General features: G+C 63.6%; 2 protein-coding genes across 3 annotated transcripts; one reads left to right on the top strand and one right to left on the bottom strand.

The window, feature by feature from the left end:
• Nucleotides 1–901: 901 nt before the first annotated feature.
• LOC132084807 (aspartate and glycine-rich protein-like) lies at nt 902–1,405 on the bottom strand. Its single transcript, XM_059490062.1, has 2 exons — nt 1,212–1,405; nt 902–1,145 (listed from the first exon to the last, which is right to left on the bottom strand). The coding sequence occupies exons 1-2, from the start codon at nt 1,400–1,402 to the stop codon at nt 902–904; spliced, it is 435 nt and encodes a 144-aa protein (XP_059346045.1). The 5' UTR covers nt 1,403–1,405.
• PEX19 (peroxisomal biogenesis factor 19) lies at nt 1,226–8,417 on the top strand. Of its 2 annotated transcripts, none has more exons than XM_059490221.1 (8): nt 1,226–1,638; nt 2,761–2,858; nt 2,953–3,097; nt 4,245–4,330; nt 4,420–4,578; nt 6,453–6,629; nt 7,807–7,851; nt 8,104–8,417. In XM_059490221.1, exons 1-8 carry the CDS (start codon nt 1,578–1,580, stop codon nt 8,146–8,148), a joined length of 816 nt encoding a protein of 271 aa, XP_059346204.1. In that variant the 5' UTR covers nt 1,226–1,577; the 3' UTR covers nt 8,149–8,417. The 2 variants fall into 2 exon arrangements, with proteins under 2 accessions (XP_059346204.1, XP_059346203.1); XM_059490220.1 differs by having other exon boundaries at nt 1,235–1,638; nt 2,932–3,097.
• Nucleotides 8,418–9,037: the final 620 nt, after the last annotated feature.

Raw genomic sequence — 9,037 nt, 5'->3', positions numbered from 1 at the left:
CTGCCCGTGGCCACCGTCCCTCTGTCCCCGTCCCTTGTGACCGTGGCCACCACAAGCTGCTGGCAGCTGCCCCTGTCCCCTCCTTGTGGCCTCCAGGAGCTGTCCCTGTCCCTTCCCTGTGGCCACCGTGCGCTGTGTCTGTCCCTGTCCCCTCTCCATGGCCACCAGGACCTGCCCCTGTCCCCTCCTGGGGCCACCAGGACCTGTCCCTGCCCCCATGTCCCCGTCCCTGTCCCCTGTCCATGGTCACCGTCCCTCTGTCCATCCAAGCTGCAGGAATTTGGGACTGGGGACACCCCAGAGGGGTTTTGGGGACACTCTGGGGTTTTGGGGACAGCCCAGGGGGGGTCCCAGTGAGTGGAGTCCCCCCCTGATGGAAGGAATGAAGGTGAAACTTTGATTTTTGTCATGTTTTTCATTTTTCTGCACAAGAAATTCAATTCTTGTCCCCAAATCCCACCCGGGACTGAGCCCGCCCTGCCCCAACCCCACCCGGGATTGGGGGGGGGTCCCCAGGAGGGTCCCGGCGGTTTTGGGGGGCTCAGGGTCCGTCCCAAGCCCCCGGGACGCTCGAGGGTTGTTCCTCACTTTGTCCCCAGTGGTGACACGGGGGGACACTGGGGGAGGGGTTGGGACCCCAAAACTGGAGGTGAAAAGTCTGGGACCCCAAATCCGGGACCCCAAAACTGGGACCCCAAAACTGGGACCCCAAAATGGGGAGGTACAAGGTTTGGGACCCCAAAATCTGGGATCCCAGAAGTGGGAGGTGCAGGTTCTGGGACCCCAAAATCTTGGACATCCAAGCTCTGGGACCCCAAAGGTGGGAGGGGCAGCTCTGGGACCCCCAAATCTGGGTCCCGTTCCCGTTCCCGTTCCCATTCCCGATTCCGTTCCGGGTTTTTCAGTGGGCGCTGCCAGAGGAGGGGGGGTGTCCTCTGGGGCTGTTCCCGTTCCTGATTCCGTTCCGGGTTTTCCGGGGGCATGGCCAGCGCAGGGGGCGTGTCCTCTGGGGCGGTTCCCGTTCCGATTCCGTTCCGGGTTTGCAGTGGGCGTGTCCCCGTGGCGGTTCCCGTTCCCATTCCTGTTCCCGATTCCGTTCCGGGTTTGCAGTGGGCGTGTCCCCGTGGCGGTTCCCGTTCCCATTCCTGATTCCGTTCAGGGTTTTCCGGGGGGCGTGTCCTCTGGGGCGGTTCCCGTTCCCATTCCCGTACCCGATTCCGTTCAGGGTTTTCTGGGGGGCGTGTCCTCTGGGGCGGTTCCCGTTCCCATTCCCGTACCCGATTCCGTTCCGGGTTTTCCGGGGGGGCGTGTCCCCGTGGGCGGTTCCCGTTCCCATTCCCGTTCCTGATTCCGTTCCGGGTTTTCCGGAGGGCGTGTCCTCTGGGGCGGTTCCCGTTCCCATTCCCGTACCCGATTCCGCTCCGGGTTTTCCGGGGGGGCGTGTCCCCGTGGGCGGTTCCCGTTCTCATTCCCGTTCCTGATTCCATTCCGGGTTTTCCGGGGGGCGTGTCCCGGGGCCGGGAAGGGGCGTGTCCCGCGGCAGCGCCCCCTGGCGGCGCAGGGCGGAGCGGGCCAAGATGGCGGCGGAGCCGGGTCCGGGCCCGGGGGCCGACGCGGAGTTGGAGGAGCTGCTGGAGAGTGAGGGGGGCCCGGGGGGACCGGGGGATCAGCGGGGTGTGGGGGGACTGCGCGGCGTTGGGAGCGATGGGGGGCGAGGGGTCCGGGGGTCATTGGGGTGAGGCGGGACCGGGGGTCGTGAGGGGCTGGGGGAGACATTGAGGTGAGAGGGGGTCATCAGGGGCTGAGGGTCAGTGGGGTGAGGGGGGGTCACTGGGGTGAAGGGGTCGTAAGGGGCTGGGGGTCACTGGGGTGAGGAGGAGGCCTGGGAGTCATTGAGGTGAGGGGGTCTGGGGGTTATTGGGGTGAGGGGGGTCGTGAGGGGGTCTGAGGGTCATTGGGGTCTGGGGGTTATTGGGGTGAGGGGGGTCGTTAGGGGGTTTGGGGGTCATTGGAGTCTGGGGGATATTGGGGTGAGGGGGGTCGTTAGGGGGCCTGGGGGTCATTGGGGTCTGGGGGTTATTGGAGTCTGGGGGTTCTGGGGGTCACTGGGGTGAGGGGGGGGTCTGAGGGTCATTGGGGTCTGGGGGTTATTGGGGTGAGGGGGGTCGTTAGGGGGTTTGGGGGTCATTGGGGTCTGGGGGATATTGGGGTGAGGGGGGTCGTTAGGGGGTTTGGGGGTCATTGGGGTCTGAGGGTCATTGGGGTCTGGGGGTTATTGGGGTGAGGGGGGTCGTTAGGGGGTCTGGGGGTCATTGGGGTCTGGGGGTTATTGGAGTCTGGGGGTTCTGGGGGTCACTGGGGTGAGGGGGGGTCTGAGGGTCATTGGGGTCTGGGGGTTATTGGGTTATTGAGGTGGGGGGATCATGAGGGGCTGGGGGCGGGCATTGGGGTGAGGGGGGTCCGGGGATTATTGAGGTGGGGGGGGGGGTCTGGGGGTTATTGGGGTGAAGGAGGTTGGGAGGGGCTGCAGGGGTTATTGGGGTGCAGTTTCCGGGGTGCAGTCGGGGTAGGGGTTTTTGGGGTGTAGTTTTTGGGGTGCAATCAGGGATAGGGGTTATTGGGGTGCACTTTTGGCGTGTGCGGTTTTAGGGGTGGGGGTCATTAGGGTGCAATTTTTGGTGCCCACCTTTACCACACATGACCTCCCTGTGGGGCTGCACCCCCATTTTGGTACCCCCTGACCCCAAATTCCCCCCTCAGGTGCCCTGGACGACTTCGAGCGCAGCCGCCCCGCGCCCCCTGCCCCTGCTGGCTCCTCCTGCCCCCCTTCCCCTCCCTCAGCCGCCGACTCCGCCAAGGTGAGCGCCCCAAAAACCCCGGCCCCACTTTGCGTGTGCCCTCTCTGGGGCCGTGCTATGCCGTGCTGGGCAGGACTCGCTGTTCTCCTCGCAGGAAAGGTTCTTCCAGGAGCTCTTTGAGGGCGAGCTGGCGGCACAGGCGGCGGCTGAGTTCCAGGAGGCCATGCAGGAGCTGGCACGGCAGGAGCCACAGCTGGTGGAGCAGTTCCAGAAGCTCTCAGAGGCTGCTGGGAAAGTCGGTGGGTGTGGGGGGCATAGGGGGGGTCACAGCCCTGGGAGGGGTGTCCTGGTTACCCCCGTTTGGGATTGGGGGCAGAACTCCAGCAGGGTGCTGCGTTATTCCCATTATTCCCAGTATTCCCAGTATCCCCAGTCCCACCTGGAATTGTCTCCCCATTTAGGGTTGGGGACAGCACCCCAGTGGGACCCCACATTATTTCCATTATTCCCGTTATCCCCAGTCCCAGTTCTGTTCCCAATTCCATCTCAACCGTATTCCCATTCCCATTCTCACCCCATTCCCATCCCCATGCCAATCCCATTCCCATCCCATTCCCATCCCAATCCCAAATCCATGCCAACCCCATTCCTACCCCCATTCCTGCCCCATTCCCAACCCCATTTCCACCCCATTCCCATCCCCATCCCCATCCCAACCCCATTCTCATCCCATTCCCAGATCCATCCCAACCCCTTCCCAAATCCATCCCACCCCAACTGCAATCCCAAACCCATTCCCAACCCCATTCTTACCCCATTCCCAACCCCATCCCAATCTCAAATCCATCCCAACCCTGTTCCCAACCCCACCCCAACCCCATTCCCATTCCCAACCCCATCCCAACCCTGTCCCAATCCGAAATCCATCCCCAGCCCATTCCCAAATCCACCCCATTCCCATCCCAACCCCATCCAAATTCAGAATCCGTCCCAACTCCAACCCCATTCCCAACCCCATCCCACTCATGACCCGATCCCAACCCCGTCCCACCCCAATCCCAAACCCAATCCCATTCCCAACCCCATCCCAACTTCACCCTGGCCGCATTCCCAATCCCATTTCAAATCCATCCCATTCCCATTCCCATTCCCAACTGCATTCCCATCCTGACCCCCTCTCAACCCCATTCCCATGCCAACCCCATCCCATTCCCAAATCCACCCCAATCCCAAATCCATCCCAACCCCATTCCCATCCCACCCCATCCCATCCCCATTCCTGTTCCCATTCCCACCCCAATCCCAACCCCATCCCCACCGCATTCCCATCCCAACCCCATCCCATCGTGTTCCCAACCCCCTTCCCACCCCATCCCAACCCCAATCCCGAATCCTTCCCATCCCAAATCCACCCCAATCCCACCCCAAATCCGTCTCACCCCGCAGGCAGCGACGCGGCCTCGCAGCAGGAATTCACCTCCTGCCTCAAGGAGACGCTGAGCGGGCTGGCCAAGAACGCCAACGACCTCCAGGTACCCCTCCCTCCCTCCAGCCCTTCCCAGGGGTGTCCTGGGGGTCCCGGGGGTCCCAAGGAGCTTATGGGGTCCCGGGGGTCCCGCAGAACTCCCCAGGATCCGAGGAGGAGCTGGCCAAGGCCCTGGAGGGGCTGGGGCTGGACGAGGGCGGCGGCGACGGCGTCCTGCCCGTCATGCGCAGCATCATGGAGTCCCTGCTGTCCAAGGACGTGCTCTACCCCTCCCTCAAGGAGATCACCGAGAAGGTGGGACCCCAAAAACCCCAAAAACCGGGAGGGCGCCCCAAAAAACCTGCGGAGGTCCCTGAGATCGTGGAGGGATGAGTGGGAAACTCTGGGGGAGTCATGGGGACATCATGGAGTCCCTGCTGTCCAAGGATGTGCTGTAGCCCTCCCTCAAGGAGATCACCGAGAAGGTGGGACCCCAAAAACTGGGGAGGGGGACCCCAAAAACTGGGGAGTGGACCCCAAAAAACCTGGGGGGGTCCCTGAAGTCATGGGGGTGTCCCTTGGGGCATGGGGAATGAGTAGGAGTCATGGGGACATGGTGCAGTCCCTGATGTGCAAGGATGTCTCTGCCCCTCTCTCAAGGAGATCACTGAGAAGGTGGGACCCCAAAAACGTGGAGGGAACGTGGAGGGAACCCCAAAAACCTGAAGGGGTCATCTCTGAAATGGGGAGAAGCTCTGCAAAAACTTGGGGTTCCCTGCTGTCCCCTGTGGGGTCTGTCCCTGTCACCCCCTAGGGCTGTACTGGGATATTTCCCCCTTTTCTCTGGGATATCCGGGCTGTCATGGGGGATTTGGGGGTTCCACGGGGGATTTCATGGGGGATTTGGGGGTTCCACGGGGAATTTCATGGGGGATTTGGGGGTTCCCTCACTGTCCCCGGTACCCGAAGTGGCTGCAGCAGCATGAGGGGTCCCTGTCCCCCAGAGCAGCGGGCACTGATGGGGCTGGGATTGGCTGGGATTTGGGGGTTCCGTGGGGGATGTGGGGGTTCCCACGGGGAATTTGGGGGTTCCCTCGGGGAATTTGGGGGTTCCACGGGGGATTTGGGGGTTCCCTCACTGTCCCTGGTACCTGGAGTGGCTGTGGCAGCACGAGGGGTCCCTGTCCCCCAGAGCAGCGGGCACTGATGGGGCTGGGGTTGGCTGGGATTTTGGGGTTCCGTGGGGGATGTGGGGGTTCCCACGGGGAATTTGGGGGTTCCCTCGGGGAATTTGGGGGTTCCCTCACTGTCCCTGGTACCTGGAGTGGCTGTGGCAGCACGAGGGGTCCCTGTCCCCCAGAGCAGCGGGCACTGATGGGGCTGGGGTTGGCTGGGATTTTGGGGTTCCATGGGGGATGTGGGGGTTCCACGGGGGATTTGGGGGTTCCACGGGGAATGTGGGGGTTCCCACGGGGAATGTGGGAGTTTCACGGGGGATTTGGGGGTTCCCTCGGGGAATTTGGGGGTTCCCACGGGGAATGTGGGGGTTCCCACGGGGAATGTGGGAGTTCCACGGGGGATTTGGGGGTTCCCTCACTGTCCCTGGTACCCGGAGTGGCTCCGGCAGCACGAGGGGACCCTGCCCCTGGAGCGCGGGCACTGATGGGGCTGGGAGTGGCTGAGATTTGGGGGTTCCGTGGGGATTTGGGGGTGTCTGCAGTGACCCCGGTGTCCCCTCAACGTCTCCTGGGTGTCCCCAGTACCCGGAGTGGCTCTGGCAGCACGAGGGGACCCTGCCCCCGGAGCAGCGGGTGCTGATGGGGCTGGGATTGGCTGAGATTTGGGGGATCCTGCAGTGACCCCGGTGTCCCCTCGGTGTCCCCTCGCTGTCCCCAGTACCCGGAGTGGCTGCGGCAGCCCGAGGGCTCGCTGCCCCCGGAGCAGCGGGCGCGGTTCAGCCAGCAGCAGGCGCTGATGGGGCTGGGATTTGGCGTTTCCATGGGGTATTTGGGTGTCCCCTCACTGTCCCCTCGGTGTCCCCTCGCTGTCCCCAGTACCCGGAGTGGCTCTGGCAGCACGAGGGGACCCTGCCCCTGGAGCGCGGGCACTGATGGGGCTGGGATTGGCTGGGATTTGGGGGTGTCTGCAGTGACCCCGGTGTCCCCTCAATGTCTCCTGGGTGTCCCCAGTACCCGGAGTGGCTGCGGCAGCACGAGGGGACCCTGCCCCCGGAGCAGCGGGCGCGGTTCAGCCAGCAGCAGGCGCTGATGCTGCGGATCTGCGCCGAGCTGGAGCGGGAGCGGCCCGAGGAGCCCGAGGGGCAGCGCCGGGAGCGCTTCGAGACCCTGCTGGACCTGATGCAGCAGGTGCGGCCGGAGGGCCACCTGTGTCACCTCCGTGTCACCCCCGTGTCACCCCTGGGGCCCTCTGACCCTCCCCTTGGGCTCTGGGTCACTCCTGTGTCACCCCCCTGGGGACCTGGGTCACCTCCATGTCACACCCGTGTCACCCCTGTGTCCCTCTGACCCTCCCCTTGGGCTCTGGGTCACTCCTGTGTCACCTCTGTGTCACACCCGTGTCACCCCTGTGTCCCCTTGACCCTCCCCTTGGGCTCTGGGTCACTCCCGTGTCACCCCCCTGGGGACCTGGGTCACCCCCATGTCACACCCGTGTCACCCCTGTGTCCCTTTGACCCTCCCCTTGGGCTCTGGGTCACTCCCGTGTCACCCCCGTGTCACACCCGTGTCACCCCTGTGTCCCTTTGACCCTCCCCTTGGGCTCTGGGTCACTCCCGTGTCACCCCCCTGGGGACCTGGGTCACCCCCGTGTCACCCCTGTGTCCCTCTGACCCCCGCGGGGCCCTGGGTCACACTGGTGTCACCTCCCCTTGGGCCCTGTGTCACCCCTGTGTCACCTGTGTGTTAGCCCCATGTCCCTCTGACCCCCTGGGACACAGGGTCACCCTGGTGTCACCCCCGGGTCACTTCTGTGTCACCTCTGTGTCCCCCTGGGTCCCTCTATCCCTTCCCTCTGTCCCCTCCATGTTCTTCTGACCCTGCTCCATGTCCCTGTGTCCCTCCCCCCATGTCCTTCTGTCCCCTCTGTGTGTCCTCCTGTGTCCCCATGTCCCCCCATGTCCCCGTGTCCCCTCTGTGTCCCTCTGACCCTCCCCATGTCCCTCTGTCCCCTCTGTCCCCCTCTGTGTCCCCACCATGTCGCCTCTCATGTCCCTCTGTCCCTCTCATGTCCCTATGTCCCCACCATGTCCCCGTGTCCCCCCTGTGTCCCCTCTGACCCTCCCCATGTCCCTCTGTCCTGTCCATCCCATCTGTGTCCCCATGTCCCCCCCCATGTCTCCTCTGTGTCCCCTCCATGTTCCTCTGTGCCCCTCCAATGTCCCTATGTCCCCCCCATGTCCCTCTGTCCCCTCTGTGTGTCCTCCTGTGTCCCCGTGTCCCCTCTGTGTCCCTCTGACCCTCCCCATGTCCCTCTGTCCTGCGTGTCCCTCTCATGTCCCCGTGTCCCCTCTGTGTCCCCTCACAGCTGCAGGACCTGGGCCACCCCCCCAAGGAGCTGGCAGGGGACACGGTGAGTGTTTGGGGACACCCCTGAGGGGTTTGGGGTCACCCAAAGGGTTTGGGGTGCCCCCCATGGATGTGGGGCGCCCCTCTGGGATTTGGGGCGACCCCACAGATTTGGGGTGAATTCACAGCTTTGGGGTGTCCCCATGGCTTTGGGGTTCCCCCCATGGATTTGGGGTGTCCCATGGCTATGGGGCACCCCTCTGGGATTTGGGGTGACCCCACAGATTTGGGGTGACCCCAGTGTCCCCCCCCACAGCCGCCAGGACTGAACCTCACAGGGGAGCAGTGCCGCCTCATGTAGGGCACGTCTGGGGTGACCCCACAGATTTGGGGTGTCCTCCCCATTGATTTGGGGTGCCCCCCCGGATTTGGGGGTGCCCCACGGCTTTGGGGTGCCCCAGCCCCATAAAGGAGGTGCAGAGGAGCCCAGCGGTGGGGTTGGTGCCTCCCCCCCACCCCAATTTTGGGGTTTTTTTTTTGGGGTGGGGGGCGCAGGGACCCCCCCCGCAATGTGGGGAGGTGTCCCCCCCTCACCCCCCGGTGACCCCAATAAAGAGATGGTGACGGGAACGGCTGTGCCTGCTCGGGGACAGTGGGGACATTGTGGGGACAGTGGGGACATTGGGGACATCGGGGACAGTGGGGACATTGTGGGGACAGTGGGGACAGTGGGGACATTGTGGGGACATTGTGGGGACATTGGGGATATTGGGGTCACTGCAGGGACAGTGGGGATATTGGGGACATTGTGGGGACAGTGGGGACAGTGGGGACATTGGGGACATTGTGGGGACATTGGGGACAGTGGGGACATTGGGGACACTGCGGGGACATTGGGGACATTGGGGACATTGTAGAGATGGGGGGACGCTCCAGGGACATTGGGGAATACTGGGGGGACACTATGGGGACACTATGGGGACACTATGGGGACACTGGGGATACGGGGGACCGTATAGGGATGGGGTGACCCTACAATCACAAGGGACCCAAAGTGACCCTACAACAACATTGCACACCCTACAGTGACCCTAAACAGGGGTGACCCTACAATAACAGCGGGGTGACCCCATAACCCCATTGGTGACCCTACAGTGACCCTAAACACGGGTGACCCTACAATAACAGTGGGGTGACCCCATAACCCCAGTGGTGACCCTGCAGTGACCCTATAACACAGGGGTGACCCC

Source organism: Ammospiza nelsoni, chromosome 28 (assembly GCF_027579445.1).
Source record: "Ammospiza nelsoni isolate bAmmNel1 chromosome 28, bAmmNel1.pri, whole genome shotgun sequence".
NCBI classification, from domain to species: Eukaryota; Metazoa; Chordata; class Aves; order Passeriformes; family Passerellidae; genus Ammospiza; species Ammospiza nelsoni.
The sequence above is the reverse complement of the archived record's forward strand: the minus strand, read 5'-3'. Positions and strand labels throughout refer to the sequence as shown.

Coding starts and splice junctions, on each gene's coding strand:
- LOC132084807 (XM_059490062.1), bottom strand. CDS start 1,402: ATGGGAACGGGAACCGCCCCAGAGGACACGCCCTCCGGAAAACCCGGA. Junction 1,146..1,211: donor AAAACCCTGAACGGAATCGG/GTACGGGAATGG, acceptor GAACGGAATCAG/GAATGGGAACGGGAACCGCC.
- PEX19 (XM_059490220.1), top strand. CDS start 1,578: ATGGCGGCGGAGCCGGGTCCGGGCCCGGGGGCCGACGCGGAGTTGGAG. Junction 4,331..4,419: donor AGAACGCCAACGACCTCCAG/GTACCCCTCCCT, acceptor GGGGTCCCGCAG/AACTCCCCAGGATCCGAGGA. Junction 4,579..6,452: donor TCAAGGAGATCACCGAGAAG/GTGGGACCCCAA, acceptor GGGTGTCCCCAG/TACCCGGAGTGGCTGCGGCA.